Below are 23,878 nucleotides of genomic sequence, written 5' to 3'. Positions count from 1 at the left end.
GGGTGCGTGCTATAACTAACAGCAGAATGAAGCATTTCCAAAGATTCTGCTTTCTTCGTTGACACAGTACTACCCACTAGGGTGATAATCGCCATTTATAACTAACAGCAGAATGAAGCATTTCCAAAGATTCTGCTTTCTTCGTTGACACAGTACTACCCACTAGGGTGATGAGTAATCGCCATTCAGTGATTCAAGCTCCCTCTGCGGTTCAAGGACAACTGTGGCCTCAACGTCATAGTCACTTATTGAAACTGTCGCTCTTCAGATTTGCGCGCTTATGTAGCTAAATCTAGTATCTAGGCTTCGATTTGCAAATTGAATGTTGAATGAATATCTCACCTATGTGTTGTTCAACTGAATGCGCAGCACAAGAGATGCCCCACTGTTTAGCTAATGGATGAGTCGCTGGGACTTTGACTGCTGTTCTACGGATGCATTACGACGGAAGTCTGCCTAATATGGGATACCTTGTCTCCGGTGTCCGCACTTTCCTCAGACTACTGCGGTAATCAGTAATGAATTCCGGCCTATGTCCATTAAACTTGTTGTACCTTTATCTGAACGCACAGGTTAGACTGTGTCATTACATAGGTTTATCAAAGTCTGTAGATGCGTGAGCAGGTCTTCACAATCGTATCGGCAAGTGTAAAAAAGGGAGAATGATGCAGGAAGCTTCATTGTTACCGAACTTCTAACCATTGGAACTCAGAGGTGCGAGTTGAGCCGACTTACCTAGAAGTAAGGCATAACCACGGAGGATCAAAATTTCGATAGAAAAAGTCAGCCACACTTGTAACATCCTTACCGTAAACACCAATCAGAAAGTACAGAATATTTCAGGCTGTTAATCGAACTTTCACGTGCTTGTATGTGTTAGGACAACCGAAACTCTCTACTTATTTTCGGTATCAAGGAAGAGTGACCTGTCTGGTGACAGATGTTTTCACTACGACCGCATAAACAACCCTCAAGACCCGCAAGTGTGCGTTTTACTGACATGCAATCTTTTCATGTTTTTTTTGCGTGTAAATCTTTTGGAGTAAGTGGCGTTGCTCTGATATGCCTCTGCTTGAAATTCTTCAGAACCCTAACTTCTAGTCCCGTTGACTTAGGCGATGTTAGCTGGCTCATCTGCTATCTCCGTCAGTCACAAACACGTCGAGAGTGCTCGCTCGTTAGCACATACCTCTTCCACGTGCGGCAATTGTTTTGGGTCGCCAAATGCATTAGAGAACTATTAAAATTACGCTTTCCAGTTTTATTTGCACGTTCACAGCCTCTACGCATTAATACATAATTCACCCTTCACTTCACTTCACTTCACTTCACGAACTTTTCGTTTTCGGTTTACGAAGTGTTTGCAGCTGCTATTTTGTCATGACTGAACCGACGTGATCATGACGACGTCTTTCGTATAATTATTGATAAACCAGGTGTACGAATGCAGTCATGTTCCGATAAGAATTGACGTGTGGGCCAATCAGTCACCAACAAGAACTGTCGCAGCATGATCATAGTGAAAGTGGCCTTAGCTGTTTTAGTGAGGACGGACATCTTCGTCTACACTTATCTCAACAACTGATGCGCCATTACTCTCTTCTGACGTCATGTTTACCATATGAACAAATTCGCTCAATTTCGGTGGCTTCCAGTGTGGTGAGCTATATCGAACTGCCTGATTTCATACCCCAAGTTATTGTGTGAACGTCAGTTGTAGTTGTCAAGGCTTGATCTCCGTCTGCTATATGAAGTTCCGTCATCTATCGTTGGCCTCTCAGCAGGTTCTACAGCCACTAGTCATCTAATTCATAGCAGTCTGTAAATTTGGTCTGTCTCTTTACGGAGAATCCATATGCTCTAACAGTTCAGTGAAATTCTAATACCCGTTCATCAGATTTTCCACAATAACTTTACTGTATCAATTTTTTTGACTTCGCAGAACGGCTATACCGGACCTCTCATGTGCTGCTACAAGTTGGTGCGTTGTGAGTGCAAAATCCCTCTACTGCAAGGACGATTGGAGGGCATGATCCAGCGTGTAAGTTATCGTTGTTCTCGTTTTTCGAAGCTTAATTCAGGGTTCCTTCCAAGACTGTCAGTAGCTCTCACTTCGGTCACTTCAGTGGTTCAATCTTGTCAGAAGTGCTTATTGTGTAGGAGGAAGATTGACATTTGGTGTCATGAGCACACAACTGTGACTTCAGATATGACATTCACCGAACTGTCCGAATCTGTTTCCTCGATGATGATGGCTGCCGCATGAACCCATCTTACTTTTACTTGCTTTACGGTGACTTTCTCCCAGAAAGGCTCCAAGAACAAGCTGGATCGCTTCTCTCCATGCAGCACGATTAGTAACAAGGTCCGAGCACAGCCTGTTGGATTCACATTGTTAATTTCCCAAGAGCTTTTCATCCATCTCACTAACCATTCTGGACAAAAGCCGGTTATGACCATCACTTTGTAACGAGCGTCCATGGGAAAGAAGAAAGAAAGCGTTCAGCTGTAGCACCTTTTCGGTGCCTAGCTGCCATGCCACCCGAGGAAAGCACGAGGAGTGGAATACTGCCAGGTTGCCCAAGCCTATACAGGGGAAGTTGAGAGGCGGAGGTCGGATTCGAACTACGGACCTTCCGGTCAGTAAATTCGCGCTCTTACCACTTGGGCCATCTCGCCCCCGTCCATGGGACGATCGTTTGGTAGTGCTGCTCACGAAGGCGTACTACGATCAAGTGGCACTTCTGGAAACGAATCAATCGCACGTTTTTGTCTTGAAGGCACTTTGGTTCAAACGAGCCACCACTGTTTATGTAGGGACCAGCAATTTTGAGAGAGATTCAATGTGATCGCTCCTTATGAATGGGTAACTCAATAAATCGCACTGTATGCTTGGGTCATAATTAGCATTCTACGAACCCCCTCCGTTGCACCATTTTACACCTGCAATTCGTCACCATGTGCGTGTTCAGTGACGTTTGCTCGTTTGCTATCCTCCGTTTCGATAATGACTGTCTGTCAAAGCGTTCCCTAGACGCCCAGTTGTTTCCTCTATTTGGCCATGTGAGCATGTACAGAGTTACACTCCTATTTAGCCGAGACGAACCTACCACGGCACATTCAGTGTGTGTATGGCATCGAATCATCAATGTTGTACACTGATGTTATGCTGCCGATGGTGATGTACTACTGCAGCACCATACTTGTTGAACTTAGTTGCGCTTTATGCTCTACCGGTGTGCCCACTTGAAAGCAGCTTGGTTGCGTCCCTCATGTTTCAGGGCACCTCTGAGCTCACGCTTTGCCAAATTACTGCCCTCGTAGGTTGGTGACACTGTGAAAACTGAAACCAGACCGCACCAATTTATCAGCTCCCGCCTCCGATGCGCAGCTATCTACCCCACCTCTCCAAATCATCGGTGAACGAAACTGTGGGAGCTACAACCACTACAAGTACGTGGTTCTTACAGCTGATCATGATGATGGATGCCTTTTAAGCCTCGATATTTCGGTTTTTTTCCCAAATTGAATCCACCGGGATTTCAGCCAAGAATACTCAACCCGTTGGAGATCCAGCTTGAGATTCGGCTTTCCATTGGGTACCCATAAACAAGTGATTCAGCGAATCGTCCTCCTGGAATGAGGTTTTGAAGACAATGCAATCATGTCATCAAGCTTATTGGGTATACAACCCCAAAATTGTATGTCATGTCATGGATGATTTTCACCAGCTGACAGAAACCAATCCTAAGCCACAAGCAGCGATGTTTAAATATTGACGCCTCTACGAAACAGTTGATCGTTTCAGCTGGGAGGTGGCACGTGATTTTTCACCACTAAGTCAACGAGGACTTAGGTGGAACTGGGGCTGAAGAAAGCATCGCACAGGTTGAACCAGCCAATGTTTGGCCATTTCCTTCAGTTAGGCTTCAAAGAGGGTGTGAGTTGGATGTAGCATCAGAACAATTCCTTTTTCATGTTAGGATACCCTGGTATTTTTTCACGGTTTCTTGTCGAGATTGTCGTACGGCTATTTTGAAGCATTCTGACAGAAGTCTAAAGATTAGTTACTGTGGAATTTACAGCGTCTTCTATGATCCGCAGTTCAAAATTCATTTTAATGACTGTCTGTTTAAGAGGACTCTACCGTAGTTCTCCCCTTTCCAGATTGCTACCTCGAAGGGTTTTGACGGCATTGAAAATCTGCAGATTTCCGCCATCCCCAGTACTGTAGTACTCAGAAAATGCACATCGCTTCAGCTTTTTCTATTCCTCGGTTGTTTCCATAGGTTGCAGTTTGTCTTCGTTTGCCTTTTGTGTGGTAGTGAACATTCCTGTTAGTTTATCCATAAACCTACACATATATCGTTTCATTCGTTTCATAATGGCGCGATTTTTTGGGTTTATGTGGCGCACAGCGACCGATGAGATTCAAAGCAAGGTATGTGTGACCGTGCACTCCAGGTGCACGCTGTTAGATTGTCAACATACCTTTGTGCTCTACCTTAAAAACGCTCGAACCAGTTCGAACTGCGTCAGGCACTGCTATGGAAACTCATACTGAATGACCATGAAGCACTATGTTGTCTTTATCAACAGTATTCCAGGGAAACTGCGCCCGTTAGTGCCACTGGTCACTTTTGAGCGAGTTGCGCTTATAAAGGCTCCGAGTTGCGTTGGTGAGGTTCGGTGTTTTGGTCGACCAGCATGTGACATGGGCAAACTCTTTTGTTAATTGTTTCCAGTGATGCGTACAACTAGCTTTAGTTATTCGGGATGGTTTTCTTATATCTGGGGTGAGCTTCAGAAGAGTAATCGCCAAATACTTTTAAAGCTTTCGTTATTTAATCCGTGTTCGTAGGGATAGCTGTTAGGTTGAAAGGAGAAATGGTGCTTGCAAACAAACAAATATCTTACCAAACTAATCGATATCTCCCCTTGTCGGCGTGCACAGACCATAGTCTTCAAAGCCACGGGACGCACCAGGCTTGAGTTGCTTTTATAGGGAATCCTAAATTGATCGAATAGGAGTGGAGGTCACATCCAGACTTTTAACTGATCGAAAGCGGTAACTTTACATGGATGATGAGAAATAAGGCATCCAACGATACAGCATGCGCTACGAGCCATATGTGCCACAGCAATTATGCATGACGAGCTTCGAAGTGTGTGGCCGCACAAATTACACAAAACTCGTTCTGGCGTTTGTGTTTGCTTTGCTTCTGAGCATTTAATATACTTCTTTAAGTACGTCGTGATTCTGCATATTCTGGCTGGAAATTATCCGTGTGTGGAATTTCGAAGGGAGCTACGGACGAAAACGGGTGTTCGCTTGGTCGCTTCGCTCAGGACAGCGGCTAGAATCGAGTCAGCTGGTCGAGCGCCGTTTTGTAGCCCTTTTGTACCGTATAGGGTTGTCTCAATATTCAGGGTTAATCTTTGGTCGGCTGCCACACCAGCCACACGAACGCTTTCGTCTGTATTAAGACTTATTAGGTGGGTATAGATAGATGGAACACAGGAACTTTTCATCCACCGTTTCGGAGCTGTTTAAATCGGATGCCCATCCGTCAAGTTATACGATCAGATTTCCACCGTTCTGCCCATGATATGATCGGAAAGAACCAGGATCGTCAGCATACGAGTCGAAATCCTACTCTTGTTTTTTTGCTATTTACTAAGGTCCTCATGTGACGTATTTTCGCGTGACTGTGTCCAACAGGGCTGTTTTCTGGAGGCTTGTCGGCAGGCAAGTCTCGATGCGAGATCGTATCCAATTTTTTCACTCGCATGGAGCAGAGTCGGACAAGGCATACAAGTCCCAAGTGCTTGAATATGAGGTGTTTCTCTAGACCGATGAGCCTAATCGAGCGCTTGCACCAGGCTTGAAACCGCTGCAACCTCCGGCTTTACGAGCTTCTCCCCAGAATGTACGTGAGTGCGGTAAACTTCATTCGCCCCCCTCCTTAACATAAAAATAGCTCTTGGTTTACACTTTTTTTTTCCTCTTTTTATGCTATCCCGACAACAGCAAGAACGGCGACTGTTTGCCAATTTCCACAGACAAGTGTTTTGCTGGATGGACCGGTGGTACGGGATGACGATGCAAGACATTCGTCTTCTGGAGGAACAGACCAAACGAGAACTTGAAGAAGTAGGTGATTTTCGGTTTACAGTGCGCTGCTCAACTTTGTTTTCGGATGCCACTCTAGCGACCTGGAGTATTACAGTGCCTCCCCTCCTCTCGTATAGGCGACATAGCAAATAAACATCCCGTTGCGTTATTCCTTCGGAAGCATTTTTGGTACAAATTGATCTATCCGCTATAACTCTTGATTCCTTAGGGGAATCAAAATGGCCAAGCATGATATTAATTCAGGCTACTTCTAGTGGGTAAGCTTTTCTTCGTTTCTCAATATACGGTTGTTTCTGTTCCCTTACCTTATCCAAGACGGGCTTCGATCTATAGTTTATCCGGCGGATATTTATGCAAGAGCATCTCGCACTAATCACTGTCGGCTTTATCTGTCTGTCGTTTTCATAATTGTGTATCCCTGTAGGGGTAAAGTTCGTCTTGCCTGAATTGGAACGTGGACAGTTAGGATGGAATTTCATCCTGCTAACCATTTGGTCACCTGCCACATGGTCAGTACGTGCGTAAGGTGCTTCATATCCACGTGTCCAGGGTCGTTCCAGTCTGCGTGTGATTCTTCATTGACCCGTATCTCTTTGTTTCTGGCTATAGCCCACTCCACGTACACATTGAGGTGTAACAGCGGCATGACTATCGCTACGCACCTGATAACTGCTTCAGTCTGTTCGGTGTGTCTCCTTTTATTAATAAAAAATCTCTGGTGTCTCCTCATGTGCGGATAAATCTCTCGCCTTTTATTAGTAAGTGTTCAGTTTTCACCTTTAGTCTGGATTTTTCCACTTATTTCCAAAAACTGCCACCTCAAATGGTACATTGTCATCATATTCGGTACTTATTTAGGTGGATTATTGTTAGAAAAGTGATGCTTTGATGCGATTTAATCGCAAACGATTCACTCTGGGCGATGTCCTAATTGTTTTGGATGCCTTTGTTCGGACGTGAAAGCAACCATTGTAGACTCACTGATGAACAAACCTAAAGTGGCATGTTCTAATGAGGTCTCCAAGGGCCCCGAGGTTAATTGATCAGATCAATCTTTAATCGTAAACGCTTTCGCGGAATAACAACGAGTATCTGTGAGATCGAACCAAGAATCATGCTGACAGTCTAACGTATTCTCGACTCGTTCTATGCACCTCGGACAGAAGCAGTTATTAATGTTCATTAAGTTCATATTCTGGTTCGCAGCCCCCTGCGACGCCACGCAGGCCAGTTGCAGTCGGCCGGATGGAGTCTGTCATGTCAGTTTAGTTCTACGAAAATGTTATGTAGAAGCATTTTAATGAGCTAATGATGTCCTTGTCCGATGATGGGCATTTGGAAACCATATTTCGTGGCAGTTACTCATCCGTTACTTCGCCGATCTCATCAGTGAACCAGCCTAGTAGAAAGTAAATCTGCAGATTCAGTAAAGTAAGAAACTACCTGTCAATTGTACAGGTGCACGCACTTTTTAGTGTCAACCGAGACAAATATTTACGGTCTTTGCAGGACTCGATACTAAGCAAATAATAACACATGATCGTTGAGCTATAACGCGTTTTCGGTGCCCAGCTGTCATGCCACCCAAATTAAACCCAACAGCTGAGGTGCTGCCAGTTTGCCCAAGCCTAAACAGGATCATTCGAGATGCTTGGTTTGGGTTCGAACCACGTTACGTTCGCGCCTTAATCACTGAGGTATCTCGAGTTCTAACTGTATTATTGCCTGACCTAACGGTCGACCCAGTTGCAGCTAAGGATATAACCGCAACTTGTGCCGAATGTTCAAAGAAGTAGGGAAACTAGGACCGTGGTACGAGTATGTATTTAAGCGTCAGCTATATAAAAGCAAGGACTTGTAGAGCCCAGCACTAGCCGGTTCAGTCGGCGTGGGTACCGCTCATGTCCAGTAAGACCGGTGTGGACTAGGTCGTTTACTGGAACCGAACATCAGCAAAACACAGCGCACATAAAAATGTATAAACGGTCAGTTCATTCAGTTACTCAGCTATAAATTCGTGTACCAGCGTGCAGTTCCTAGCTGCCAAAGCTTCGTCAGCATACGACGCCTGCACCGAATGACATCTGCATCCAATCGGTTCATTGACGTCCAATTATTCAGTTCTGAACAAGACCATAAATGGAGAAAATAGCTTTGATGCAGAACGGTCATTGGCTGCGTGACACAGCCATATCTATAAAAGTCACTAACAATTTATGTGTGCCTTCTGAGACCCTGATTCGGGGAAACGGAAGTTACCAACGTGCCTGAGTTGGCTGGTAAGGTATTCACGCTCCGTTGCCGAGTCATGAACTGACTGTCCCCTGGGTTGTCTTCGTCCAATGCACTGCTGTGCGAAGAAGGGCAGGCCAGGCAAACGGTCTTCTGGTGTACGAAACACAGCTCAACCAGCCTAACCTATCGAGTGTGACCAGTCGATTCATTCATACAGAGTCAGTTTTCCAGAAAATCGTCTGATCTACCCCACTATCACTGGTTTGGTGCTTTCACTAGATCCAGCCAATGCTTCGGAGGCACCAATGGTCGAATAAAACTTCCAAAGGTTTTCTGCGTGAGGGTCCACGTTTCTGATTAAAAAAGTAAGATAGGTCGCACCGCAGCAGTATACACTCTATCCCGACAACTAAACTAATATCACTTCGTATCCACGAATGTCAGTGGTTGGCAAACGCTGCCTTGATCTTCCCCATTCGGAGCGTGAATTCATCTCTCGACAGTCTCCCACGGCTTATGTAGAGAATCAACCTGTTCATCTGCAAGCATGAAACTTCGGATTGATCTACCCGTCTTGCCGTAGCTTCCTACACTTCGCAGGTATGAAGCACGTGTCGGCCTATGCAGCATTTTTTTTTGCATTTTTGAAGTGTCTGATCCAAAAAAAAGTAACATCTCAGCATATTCAGTGTCTTATCAAACGTCTAGATGGCATTTCGATCCTCGAGGTGTTACGAGCAAAATAAAAAATCTCAAACAGTATGTTGATTACGAACTTGAAGAGGAAGCATGACACCGTTTGGATGTGGTGGACTTAGCAGGACGTTTTCCATCGATCCGTCCCCTTGAGGGGGTCATACAAAACCCCCATAACGGACAAGGATTAAAAAACGGTCTCCATCCCCAGACACTGTCGTAGCTTTTGACGATTAGCGGGACTTTAATATCAAGAATAATGACCGTTGTTGATGTCGGAGGAAGTGACGCAGTTCCGGCATTTATCGCGAATCGGAGATGGGATCAATTCAACTCCGACCAGGGTGAAACTCGACTTAGTTCTCACGAATTTGACTTTCTCGACGATTGCAATCTGTGTAGGTGATACCGCAGAGTACATTGGTAGTTGCGGCGAATAGAATGATGTCCCCATGCTTTTCACACGATGTTCCAACGATCCCCAAATTTCAAAAAACGATGTACGGAAACACCCAAACGAAAGTAACGATATAAAGTTGTGTTCACGCCAACTGGAATGGTAAAATTGACAAGTATAACGAGTGAATGCATCCCATGCGTCGAGGAACGGTTGCAGCCGTCCGCCAAAACCAAGTCAGGAATGATGTGCTGGTGCTAGATTGAATTCAATAGCGCGATGATTCACGTAGCGCCCCTGAAACGACATAGCTACCATCAGCATAACGGACATACGTTCATCTTTTCCGCGTGATGCAGGATCGGGTGACGTATGCTGAATGTCGAGCAGGTGACGGAATGGTGAGTGACAACAAGTCGTTTCAGTAATCCTACAGGTGACGAACGACGAGAATGCGGCTGATAGTATAATTAGGGCTATCGGTGCTTTGGTGCTTCCTGGTCCCTGGCTTCCGTTGATTTACTGTCCAGTTGTCCTTCTTAGGATCACTGTAAGTTTAGTCAACGTGCATCTCAACCCCTTGTGCACATGATCTTGTCCAATGTAACGGCCAAATACATTCCCTTTTTGAAGTGGTCCCGCATTACAGCAACGATTGAGTAAGAACGGATTCATCTGTGCTTGCTACCTACTGAGGGCCCGAAGAACCAGTGACCACGGTTTTTGTAGCTAATTCAGTCCATCGCTTCACTAACTGTGCTACGTCGAGACCACCTGAAACTTATTAACAGCAAAGATGAGACTGGAAGCTCTTTTACTGAGGACTGAGATCTGCAAAAGAAGACAACAACGATGTAGTTTGGAATCGCCCTAATAAGCTGTTCACATACAGGCATCGAATTTTTATTTTCATAGATGGTTTCAAGTTGTTTATCAGATTTGTACACTTGCTCGTTTCATCCGTGGGAATTTTCAGTTTGTTCTCGTGTGAGCTACCAAACGTGCTAGGTCTTACCACATTATATGCTTTGTTTGTTATGAAGATCCCGATGAGAAGCTATCTTCAGAATTTCACGCTGATGGAAGTAGTGTGCTGCGAAAGCTATGAGTAAGGAAAGCACTCTTCTGTAACCGGCCCATACAAAACGGTTGTCCAAGATTTATTTCATCCGACCGACCCGTCATTGTTCGTTGAATTTACATACAAATACACATATACACGTGATTCATTAATTTGACGTCTTTTCTGGTATGTCCATCCATTAGTTTATCTTATACTGGATTTGTTCGTTTACATGTTCCTTTGCTGTTCTTTACTTTTCCCACTCCCTGTCTTAGCAACGGAAACGTGGTTCTCTTCGAGGTCACAAGGGTGAAGAATGAAAGCGAAAGAGATTTTCCAGCAGGTCACAATTGTCCAGATTCAGCCCCTTGAGCCGGTTCCCAGCTAACCTGGGACTTTTATCGCCGGCCATCAATCGGCTTCTATTATTCCCTCTTTTTTATCTGCTCATTTCTGCGCCCAAGGAGCCTGTGTCTCTGTTGGCTGTTCAACGTAGCTTGGCTCAGATAAGTGACCTTTGACTTGGACTTGTATTTTACCTTGGTTACTACTTTCTGACCTATTAGATTATGGTCTTGTTTCGATTGTACTACATGGTTTACCTCCTTTCCCGTTCGCTCTACCACCATTCCACTTATTCCGTTGCCTTCACTACGATTGATTCTTGTGAGATCGGTTATCTCAGGTTATCTTGGTCGTACGTGCTTGCTCCTGTATACCCTTTTCCCAACTGTGTTTCTCTGTCCTGCTCTGAAACCGGTCCATTACCTTGTCCGCATTCACACCGAGCGCTACGCTTGTTCGAAGTCGTTGGCCTTAGCAAGCCAGCTGCTTGTTTACCTCCAAACGTCGTTTATCGTTTCCTTCTTCCCACTTTTGTTGCTTTTATTTTTGCTAGTACTTTGAAGGAAGGCATTATTTCCTGGATATCGTTCAACCTGTTCGTTATACTTGGGGGAAGGTTCATTTATACTTTCTGTGGTCTACTTTCTTGGTATGGACTGGATCGTAAGAGTCGAGATTTGTTTTATGGATTTGCTCTCTGACGTGATTTTGCGGCCCCTATTTACGACCATTCTAATACTCAGGTGAATGTTTTGCCGATAGCTTTACGAGTGTTCATTATGAGGTGTTCTACTTCACCTCAAAGCTTCACCCATTCACTTAATCTAAATCCTGAGTTCCAGGTAGACACCACCAAGAACTCTGGTGGTCCGGATTGTCAGAGCTCTAGATAGCTCAATGGTTATGGCGAGAAGCTAAATTATCGGCAGGTCTGTGTTTCGAACCCAATACTGGTTTGCGACTGCTCCCTTCTAGGCCTCGGTAACCTAACAGCATCTAAGCCATAGTGCTTCCTTCGAGTTACACGCCAACCGTACACCGATAAGGTGCCATGGCTGAACCCTTATTTTGTTTTGATTTGTGACTAACAGACTGCAACACAAACGCCCATTCTCCGTCGACGACGAATCAATAGCCAGTAAAGTTGGCCGAACAAATAATAATGTATATGAGCAGGCGGAATTACTACATCTCAATGAAGTGATGTCCATTTTGTCAGTCCCACAACACCACTGAACACATTCGTACACTTGGATAGTTGTTAGAGTTTCGCACGTCTGTGGTTTTTTCGAAGCATAGGTCTTGACTTCTGCCGGTTCACCGTAAACAAATTTCCTCAGAAGGATATTTACGAACCTGTTGGCCAATATGTACAGACAGTTCTTTAAAAGCAATGTCTTCAGTCAGGTTGTTTGCCTGAGTAATAAACAACACAAGTGTTGATAATCTTGTGACAATGACTCTTAATGTTTTGGTTACCGCATTTTCTCTGTGTTCACTGGGGACACCGAGGCGTTCTGGTATTACAGCAGGAATTGTAAAAACAGGTTCGTTGACCGCTGGCCTATACTCCGGCTGAATAGGCAGATTGACGCTGAAATCACGAATTCGGGTACTGAGCTTCTGTGGCTGACGAATCGAACGTGTAGTGCTTTTAACGAAATGCAATTATCTAGATGACAGAGCCAGATGAATCTCCTGCTTTTGATGTTCATCGACCTTGTGAGAAGTGGTTGTGCGTTTTATCTCACCCCAAAATTGATTTTCCCACTGCCGTGAAAGTTTTTCAACACCGTCTCTCATTATAGTAACTGAAAGCCTAATAGCAAGAGTGATATAGCATGACAAAACTGGCGAATAGTTTCAAATTCCGTTGTATTGCTTTGCGAGTCATTAATTCAGTGGATCACTGAATTTGGTCCGATCCTTAGGTGCCGTGTTTGAAGTATCGTAACTACATTTGGGACGAAACGTAAGCAGTGGAATTTCCCCGGAATAAGCAGTTCTTGTACGGTGGCACTTTCGTTTTTTTGATCATAATGGAATCGACTTGACGGTTCGTCAGGTGAGACCTCTCTCCAAGGAGAAACGTGGCGTACAGTTACTCAGAAATGTGTCCTGATTAAATCTCAACTTACAGATCGCTTGCTTGGATACTTATTTTTGTATGATTAGTTCTTCTGACCCTGGTATATTCATGCACTGAATTGTCAACAAACTACTTTTAAATGCTGGTGTTCCCCAACTATAAACCCCCTACTAAAGGGTATTTAACCTGGTATCTTGACTGCTCTTTCCTAGGCTTAGGCAACATGACAGTATCTCAGCCTTCGTGCTTCCTTCTGGTGCACGGCAGCCAGGCACCGAAAGATTGTTGTGGCTGAACGATTATTTTTATCATTACCTGGACCGGCAACAGTACATAAAATGACGAAGCGCGTCAATGTGACCGCAATTCTGCTCTTCAGTCCGGTCGTTCTTAGAAAAACTAGGACCAAGAGTTTTTGTCAGGCTAACTACTGGACGGCTTTTACTCTTGCAGTGTCCATGCACAGTGGATTTCATCTCCGTAATCGTCCCGGTCGTCACTTTGTGCCTCAATTAGACATTAGTTACTAGCCTACGTCAGTTGCTGTGTATACCCTGGATCACAAGACTGCGGGGTTGTTCTTCAATCGATGCTCACAACCAAGCATTTCCTACTATTCAGCGTAACGGCCAAACGGTCTGAGAAGATCCATGACTAGTGTGTAGGTTTAGATAAGCAGAACGTGAGTAACGTCTAGCGAAGCAGCGTACCATTTACCAAAATGTGCACAGATGCCGGTGCGGCACTGAGGCGGGTTACACATTTCAACGGTCATTCGGGCCTAGATTTGGTCTTACGCCAGCCGTAAACTTTTGACTTATGGCCATATTGCAAGGTACCGAGGCAATACAGCATCGGGAAAAGGGTAACCCTTCACGTTGTTTAGCCTAAAATTCTTGGTCGGCGGTTCGTATTAAGTTCGGGTAGGTGTAAGCTGACTGGCTTCGCTTTTTTCCGAACCGATGAGCTTTGGGTTCTCGAATTAAGCAGTAGCGGCATGGTAATCACTTCCAATCTCGTGAGTTTATCCTGAAATCAATAAGCTTTAAGAGACAAACGTCACTCAGTGTCTATGGCACAAAGTCTTCTCTCGGCAGAGACAAGAAAGCAAACTTTGTGCACTGGGCCGCCCCACGTCCCAGCATCTGTTAGTAATCAGACCAATGACACGAATACCAGAGAAACGGTTGGGGTACTGCTAGAATATTTTCTAATGCTATATTTTCCCGCTATGTATGGACTAGTCGTTTGGTTTTGGAACGCCAAACTGTTAAAAGATGCAGCGTCCTCAAGAGACCAATTTTCGACGGCCTTCATGGACTGGCTTGCCTGAGAAACGATGTTAGGGCCTGTTTTCCGCCTTGGAGCAACTAGCTGTCTAGAGGGGAGGGGATGAAAAAATCCACAAAGCAGCCCTCTAACCTACCTTTTTCAGGAAGCGATCTCAAGTCGTTGACCACCAGGTCTTTTCCCATGGAACAAATCAGGTGCTGTCTGCGGCCTGTTTCACCGAAATGGAGAGAACTTAAGCATTAGGGGTGTCTAAAGATAGATCAAACCTCAGTGATAACAAAGATTTTGGCAAACTATCATGTGCGGCGTGACACCATCAAGCGATATTTTGGTTAATACTTCCATGTTGCCCATCTCCAGGACCTGGCCGTGTGGTTCCAGTTGTCCTCACTATTGAAGCTTTTTTTAAACTCCTAAGATCCTGTCAAAAGAAACCGCTTTCTATCAGACCCATCAGTTGATCTCCCCAGAGGGTGCAACTCTATGTACTGGACGGGTTTCAGTTGGGAGATAGTCACTTAATGAGTACTGCGCATTTCGCAGCATCGGGAACCTGAAGTTTTTCCGCAGAAATATGCTCTCCTTCTATCGGTGAAAAACTAACAAAAGTCACTCTTCAAAGTTTTACTTCATGCAAAAGTTGATTGTTTTAGTTATTTTTCCTGTGCCCCTGACGTATTGTTGTCTGAAGATATCCAACGTTGACCTTGAAGAACTTTCATGAACCCGGTGACCGAAGAGCTGAAATGTTGGAGTTAAAATTTCGTTAGACTCAAGTTGGTGGATTTCGGAAGACTGCGTTGTCAGCGTCGATGAACTGACTCTGACTGCTCTGTTTAATGACCCCTTCTCGACAAACCATTATTAGTTGCTGGTCCAAGGTCTTAAACCTGCTCATGTCTCCTGGATGTAGTTGTCTCGCCCCCCGTAATAAAAGCAAGAGTTTTAAGCAACCTTGTGAGTAGGTCCCTTTTAAAAAGTGACATCTTTGGTGGTTTTCGACCAGAGGCAATTACGTAAATGGACTTGACTGTCCTCTTGCAACATGGTTAAATTTTAAAAGTTCCATTCATACATTTGGTCACGTGGAGAGGTCATCAGGGCGCTGAAGCTCTTTTTGGACAAAGAGTGCGTGCGCGCATCACCACAAATACTGGATTGCACTGTACTTTTTAAATCAGTGCTAGGGTTATGTTTATCAGTACGACGTGATGATGAACTATGTATGGCGTGACAGTCGCTTTGGAAATCAGATCCCACCTGGTGTAACTGTGCCACGCTGCTGGCATATCTTAACGCGATTTCACACCTAGGTCAGCCGGCTACCAGAATTGAGAGTAAGCTGAATAACAGACGTAAGGATTCTTCAAACGGAATAAAATCTGAGCCTCCTGTTGATCAGTTACCTCACTTCCGTCAACTATCTTCTTGGCGCATCGAGATACGGTGGTATATTAGACCAAACTACCCCACGTAGGATGCACTGAGGTCGTGTATACGGACCAGCCCAATAGTACCGCCGTGCTGTTGTGCACGAAGCTGAAGTGGACGTTAAACTATCGTTTCGGCAGGCGCAACGTTTCAGGTTTTTTCTCATAAATTCACCAGTCCGGCTAATCGGTCCATGGCTTGATATTGCAGCATTGGTGCTGTGTTGTGTGTCTGTCTGTGAGGTGGCTGAAATGTCAACTCTCCTGTTTATATCAGGGACAAGATCAATTATCTCCGACTAAGCACACTCACGAATGAATCATCCAGTTCAGTTCATTCGTGAACAAACAAAGCCCCATCCGATTCACGAAACCTACCGAACTCGTCTAGTCGAACCATGGCATGTGTTTGTATAATCGAGGTTCACGACAAATGTTCCGCAGCGCATCGTCTGATGATGAAATTAGCAGCTCAGCCAACTAATCCATGTCGATCGATGATGTCCCCATTGCATTGTACCAGCACTTTCCTATTTGTGGTACACTATGCTCAAGCAGACAGACCCGTGAAACAGTATCGCAATGTTTTGATGAATTGCATGTGTTACTATATGTTTGCAGAGATCTCTACGGATCCAGCTAGCTAACTGATGTTCATAGTGAATTCACAACACACATAGAACCCCATTTAGATATCTATTCTGAAAACTACTCGGATAAGTTATTAAAAACCCAGCAAAAAAGTTAGTATTTCATCAGTATACCGTGATTCAGGCACAAATTCCGATGCATTGAAGAATCGTCAAGGTCACTGGTTATTGACGAAATTACATTTTGTGATTACGGAGATTATTTCTAGTGTCCTGTTTGATGATCTAGCTGTTATTAACGGACAACCAGATCAAATCTACCATTTCACCAAAAGTACGACGTATCACCTTGAACTTTTCCCTACCAAATTTTGAAGTAAAGCGATCGGACAGTCAAATGACCGGCTGAGCCCAAAATTGATTTCGATCATAACGAATGGGTTCATTTTGACGTGGTGCACAATCTATCTTGTTTAACTCAACGCTGAGAACCAGAAATCAATCGGAAGCCTTTGCGTGCTCCGTAATTTGGTGTTTGCGAACGGCTTTAACAATCGATATTCATAGTCACCCAGATAGTTAACCTCCACCAAGTTGATAATATGTTTGGCAATCTAGCTGATGTCAGGTACCGACAGATTATTGCAGCTACTCTCTTTAGTAGGACTGAGGAAACATATGCCATGAGACACTTTTCAGGATATCACTACCGTCACGCTATAGTGTCATATATGCCTAGTTGTCAAAGGATCCTCAGTTCTATCCGTTGTACCGAGTGCATCAGCGAACACCAGATTATGCCCATGTTTGACAAACACACGTGACAACATTGTTGCCTTTCCTCATTCCTGAGCTTGTAAACACAGTACTTCTGACCAGCGCGCAATACAAGTTTTCAAAAATTTGGGGATAACATGATGCACTCGTTTCGGAAAACCCTAGGTTTGTGCGTGCTCCTTCGCCAGCTCCCACTTTCTATGTTGCTTCGCAAAGACATTGAGGACCAAAAATGGGACGTTATTTAGCCAGCAGGTCTCAGTTTAGCCGTCATCAAAGTTAGTGTTACCATCGGTGGATCACATTATGCGGCAAGTTGCCCGTATACTGTGCAACTTACATATTATGCAACACTGCTACAGTAGTTGCAAGTGAGGGGGTTATTGAAGTAACCACTGCGACAAGATCAACTCTGATCGTAGCTACTTTTAGAACATCAACGGGTGTCTAGGACATTTGGTAAATCACAAACCGAGTTACATTCGCCCCAAATGTCTAGACATCGGACCTACTTCTCTTCCGGTCACTAATCGAATAGTTTGTATCGCTCAGTACCACGTCGAGCTGGTTGTATTCGTTAATCTTACGGTTGGAACATCTGTCGTAATTTTCAGGTGGCTAAACATCAACATAAAATCATTGCGAACGATTACCTCCAGGCGAGTAATGAAGAAAGCGCAGTTTGAAGAACAACTATGCACTGAATTCTAGTATGAAGTTTTGGGAAACGGGATTTCGTATCACGAATGGAGGTTCGGCAACTAAAGTGCTAGTCAGTAAGATTTATGGTATTCACGTGATGTTAGCTAATCTTTTTGTTGAATCTTCCTTCTTTCAGACAGTGCACTTTGTAATTCTTGATGACTCGAAACAAAGATCGCTCATGGGGCCTGGTGGGAGTGGCATCAAATTTACGTCCTAATTGAACACTAAATTGTGCGCAACTGGTGAAATACACTCCTTTTCAAGTTGCTCTGGTGGTAACAGAGACTCAGCCGAATATCTCGTTTAAGATATTGTCCAATTGAATATGTTGCACGAGGGTCGCTTCATATTTCAGCTGTTCAAGACATCGAATTATATTTCCTTGATTAAAGTACTACGTATAAGTTTTCTAGAAAATTTCCGACAGAAGTTTTTAATGCTAGGACAATATATATCGGACAATATAAATCTGTATTCCGAATATGATACAAATTGAAATATGGTGCTTGTGTGGTGATTTCATTTGAGGATTTCAGCTGTAATTAATTTGGATCTTCCGTTAACATCAGTTTAATTTGCAAGTCGATGTAAATTCCCATAGGTGTATTGAACGGTAAATTGGAATGCAGATCAGTAGAGATGAAAAAAATCCGTGGCCATTTTCACAGGATTACTGGGGTTTTCGGGATCGGACTAACTGATAGTTTAACTAGACTGAATGGTGTGGGCAGAAACGAGGGTCTTATGGCTGCACAATTAAATAAACTTTGCTTCGTCGGGCAGCGACGGGTTTCTTGTGAAAATCTGTCAGAAGACAAATGCATTGCACGAAACTATTCTAAGATGTCTTTCTGTTGTGAAATATTCAAATGGACTCAATGTAAGATACAGTAAGAAGAAATTTCAACACCTTTGATGTTAGGCTTATCGACCATGCAGCCCGTGTTTTCCCCGCAGTCAGGCATCAATGTGGGTCGGAGTCGTTCTCAAGCAACCCGCAGTATTTAACTGGATAGGGCAACCGTCGGTTACCCAGGACATTTAACTGCAGTACCGTTGCTATCACCGACAATGCCAGGTGTCCATAGAACAGGAAGATTGCGTTACAGCCAGTGACTACTGATTTCTCCTGCGACCACTGCCTGTTCTTCGGTTGTCTTGTTCTTCTTAAAGACTGTCTAGGTTCTATCCCACACAGCTTGACAGGAGAAGTGAACGTATTCGGATGTGTTTGGTAGATCGATCGACAGTTTTCTCCCAAGTATCCCCGCTCGGTTGATTTAGGAACCACTTGCCGTGGGCTTATCGAGTTCCAGATGGTATTTTAAGCACTGCTGACTCGGCAGTGGTATATAGTAGAGGACATGTTCTGTTGAAAAAACTACCGAAAATGTCCGTAATCCCAGAGTGCTTGCGTTCCTTAAAAAAATGTCATAAGAGACCGACATACCCACGTGATAAGCAAGTAAAGGAGACAATTTGTATATTGAGTTACAGCAAAGTTAATGACGGATATTCATCCACAAGAAAAGGCAAACTAGTGGAAAAATTAGAGTATGATGAACATACCACTTCCAACTGAAGTGTTCTTTAACATTTAGGGCAAGTTCCATAGTGGGTGTTTAGGCCTTTGAATGCAGAATCGGATCAACAGTTGTCGTGGAATGAATAAACTACATGCTGTTGGAGACCTCAGCATCAGAAAAGTCACGAAATTGCTCACACTTGACGGCAGGAACTCTATACTGTATTAATGTTAATGCCATGCATCCATTCACGTGGTAAGAAAGTCGAAAAACAAGCAGGATGTGTATTTCCCCAATTTCATGAAAAAAATAGAGCAGAGGCAGAAGAAAAGCAAAAATATAAGAGACCAAAGACCATGTTCAGAAACGTGACTTAAACCCCTTGTTTCGGTAGAGGCATGCTAAAAAGTTCTACAGATAAGCTTCATATAGAAAGCGTCAGGAAAAAGCACCGTTTTGACAAAATTACTGGAGCTATCGTAATTTCACAACATACTATTCGACCGTCTACAATAGAAAATATTAACAACAACCTCGAACTCACAGAGAAGGCAGCCAAATACGCATCTTCGATAATCCACAGTGAAATAGGTTGCACTCGTTCCACGTGAAAACGATGCAGTGTTAACATACCTTTACTGTATTTGTTTCGTTCACAGCCAGCAGAAGTTCGGAGTTCTCCTGGCATTCGAACTCCAGCATATCCTTGCGCTATTTTCAGAATCACATACCTGTGTCTTCGTTATCATCGGGATTCACCTCCAAAATTACCTTCATCTCTCAAGATCTACTGACAACATATCAATGCAGATTTTACATGCCAGTATCATACTTTATTCATTTGCTGTCCGACAAACATACACTAAACATGAGTAAATTACACTGCCTCATGTTTTGAGGCGGTGGTCGTGGTAAGTTACAGCAAAGGAAACTGTCCAGATGGCTCAGCTTTGAGTAGTTGCATTCAACTAGCCGCCTGGTCTTCAGAGTCCAACTCAGGCTGCTATAAACAGAATCAGCGCGTCCAAATACCCATCTCACCGAGCTCAGAACTGATAATAATGTGCCGCGCTCAGGATAACGCACCAAACACAGACAACCGTATAGATCTACAGTGGATCTAAGCGCATCTAGCCAACCAAACTAATGACTGAACCAGACAACCCTGTCCATATTTTGCCTGCAAGTCTTTTAAGTCTACCTGTGTAATCGCTTGAAGACTCAACTACTGATTAACTCAATGTTTGGACAATACCGTGTTATCATACTCTTATGTCCGGAGCTGATGAAGCCCTATCGTCGTCTGTTTGCATGTCCGGGCTATAATACTGAAGAAAGCTCCACATTGAAGTTTTAAGGTCGCTGGGTATGGCAGCCGGTGGTGTGATGTTGATCGAAAACCAATTCGGACAAAATTGACTACACCAGGTATTGTCGGATGGATTCTTCGCCAACCAAGCACAAGGTTAAAAATAAAATACATGCACGCAAGATTCCGTCAAAAATCCTGGTATTTCCTGTGGATGAATGCAGCGGTTCAGGAGACGCTTCCATTTGGAGATCGACTTCGGCCAACAGTCGAACTACTCTACAGCGTCAAGTCAAACATTACGTAGCACTTAGTGTCAAGCGCTATTTTCTTAACTAGGGTGAATAAAATTTCGGGGGTGAAAGGTATTCTGCTAACGGACAAAGATAACTGTTGATAAAAATGTGTCCAACTAGCAGAAGGTGCTTAATTTTAAGCGACAAGAAAAAGGTTTGAACGACACTGTGAGAACCGACAAGCATCGTGCATTTACAAAGTCATAAAGTATTGGACAGAATTGATCAAATGAATAAAATTGGAGCAGCCAGGCGTGATGACCTTGATATACGTATTACAGCCTTTCCGTGAAATAGAATTTAGTTAAAATGTTACATCCTGTGATGGAATGCCTATTGAAAAAAAGAACTTCATTTTTAAAAAGGAACGTAGTGTACGCCTTTTTAAATAAAACAGAACGTGTTCGAAAAATTGATCAGTAACCAGTCCCGTTGAGATCGGACCCCACATATCACAATTCGAATGAACTATTTCAGCCACTGGGCTTTCCGCATTATCGAACTTACCCTGATTGGGCCGCTCCATTTGCTCACATTAAGAAGGAAAACTGAAAGAAAGCCAATAAGAGTAAAGGTGGAACTGATTCCCAGTCAGTTTTTTACCAGATCTTCGGACTAGTTTCCCAAAGTTACTGTTACTATGATTCTTCCACCATAGCGACATTCTGGTGGGTTGGCTCATTCAACTGAGCACCAGTTGCCGAAACACCGTTCCCTACTGATTTTCCGTTGGGATGCTAGAGATGCCTAAGCATGTCAGCCTCATCAACTGAAGCACGAGATATTCCTAGCATCAGATAGACTTCACCTGTGGAGGATTTCTTTCGACATATCTACTATTTTTTCCTGTGCTGTTGTGGTACTAAACTGTGAACAAGGAAGAAAGACTGAACCTTTTCACTGAACCTGTGTACTGATGCCATCAAAGGCTTCTCAGCATCAGAATAATTTGCTACCATTCATCAGTTCATCCTTGTTTAGTTTTAACCAAGTCGGCATTTTGTGCTCTATTCATGCATCGACAGCCAAGAAGATTAAAAGAGCAAATAGATACAAAGGCCAGTTAGCTCAGATCGTGAGTATTTTTCCACCCAAGAGTATCGTAAAAGAAACTTCAATGGGATAATGTTTCCAATAGCTCTTGATTGAAACAGTTTCATTCAAAATGAATTGAACAAATCGTAGTGAAGTATGTTGAATAAGGCAGTTTATGTGATATCGGGATTTCGACTGGTCTGGTGCCGGCTACTGCATATAAGTAGGCCATGCTTGGTCAGTGCAAATATTGTACACCTTCATGAAAACGCACAGGCTGTATTGCTCAAATTACTTTACGACATGGAAATAAATGCTTGAACTTCTGTTTTGTTGGCTAAAGCTGTAGGAAGGCAGGAGACTGAATGGATGCATTCGTAGGCTACGTTTTAACGGCCCAGGTGCAATTTCCTGTAGACGATATCTGATTGGCTGCCGGCCTTATTCCCATAATCGGTAAACTTGCCATTTTAGAAATGAAGGGGTCAATTTGAACGTTTTTATTTCACCTTAACTTCTTCACCATCTTTAACTTCACTGTCTTTGAGGTGATGCACAACACAAGAAAACTAGCTCAAAAATACAGCCCAACTGTGATCAAATCAACCCAACAGAGTAAATATCTCCTACGAAACTTGGTCAGGTGGTGAAGTTTGTTGTGCGAGATTACTCTATCTGGTTGCAAACACCTTACGATTGTAAGTGATGCTAATGTGCGCACAACCTGTCTCAATTAGGGGCCCGTCATAAATTAGGTATGACTTTAGTGAATTCAGCAACTCATACTAGGTTCCAGGACTTGGGGACATTCAAGTCTTTCTGTCCAAATCCACACTGAAAAAGAATCTTTTGTTTAAATAAATCTCTGACACAACGCGGGAAGTTTGCCGGCTCGCAATCTGTGGGTTGTGTGCTGCGAACTATTCCGAACAGATTTAAGCAGCTACAATGTTCGCATTAGTTTTTCATCATGAGTGAACTTTGTCTTGAATTATGAAACTGATCACTGAGCATTAAAAAACTCCGCACTAACCACGCACTAATTAGAATTTCACAGTAACCTATTTGACCGTGTGCATCTGTTGTGCACATGTTTTTTGCTAAAACAAAATAACCTTCATCTTTAGTGCGTTCATTCCTTTCTGTACCACCTTGTTGTTTTTGTATCCAGATTTCCATGGACTCCTGGGGTAGCGCTCACTGAATTTGACTTGAATACTAGTGAGTATGCATATTCTTCGCATTGATTTGAGAACTGAACCTAGCCGAAATTCCACACCTACTCACGTGCCTACACTGCACCATCCTCACTACTACAGTTCTTTCATCAAATCACCTTTGTGCTTCTATCGGTATTCCAAAAAAATCTTTCCTCAGAGGAGCACACTACCCATAACTTTTCAGAATGCTGTTCGGCGGACTGCTATTCTACTTAGCCGTTCTTGGAGCTCATCGTCTTTGAGTTTCCATCTCTCTTGTTCTACTTGAAATCCATACTGTACCTAATTGACAGATTGCTCTCTTTTGCAAATCATTTTAGTGCCAGCAGGCGACTCGGTTGAATTTCTAGTTTATTAGTCGGCCGGAGAATCTGGTATTCAGTCAGTACGGAATGTTGATCGAAATTCAAGGACCACGCCAACCTGATAAGCTTCAAAAAGGGCAAAAGTAGCGGTGGACTGTGGAAGAGTTTTCTGCAACCTCATGGGTAGTGGACTGCTTCAAGCAAATATATCGTTACATTTCAAGAGCCATGCCAACCAGGAACAGTTGTTGGTTTCATTCGCCTTCTGATGTATAAAAGTCAGAAATGAATGAATAAAGCTGTCTGCCGACATACTGTCTTAAGGACACAAGACTCCTTAATTCGTTCGTGCCATTGGGAACTTTAGTATATTCGGTTATTGGGGTAAACTGGCTCTTATGGGACTGCCTTTATATTCCTGGGTCTATTTG

The 23,878-nt window shown here is 43.6% G+C and overlaps 1 protein-coding gene across 1 annotated transcript in view; it reads left to right on the top strand.

Moving 5' to 3' along the window:
• The window catches only part of T265_06568 (hypothetical protein), a gene marked incomplete at both ends in the record, with an annotated part of 39,373 nt that extends 27,897 nt beyond the window's left edge, over positions 1–11,476 (top strand). Inside the window, 3 exons of the mRNA XM_009171871.1 lie at positions 1,943–2,041; positions 6,032–6,154; positions 10,803–11,476. Of these exons, the coding sequence (XP_009170135.1) occupies positions 1,943–2,041; positions 6,032–6,154; positions 10,803–10,847 (267 nt within the window). The remainder of the gene's footprint in view (positions 1–1,942; positions 2,042–6,031; positions 6,155–10,802) is intronic.
• Positions 11,477–23,878: the final 12,402 nt, after the last annotated feature.

This window comes from Opisthorchis viverrini (assembly GCF_000715545.1).
Source record: "Opisthorchis viverrini unplaced genomic scaffold opera_v5_138, whole genome shotgun sequence".
NCBI lineage: Eukaryota > Metazoa > Platyhelminthes > Trematoda > Opisthorchiida > Opisthorchiidae > Opisthorchis > Opisthorchis viverrini.
The sequence above is the reverse complement of the archived record's forward strand: the minus strand, read 5'-3'. Positions and strand labels throughout refer to the sequence as shown.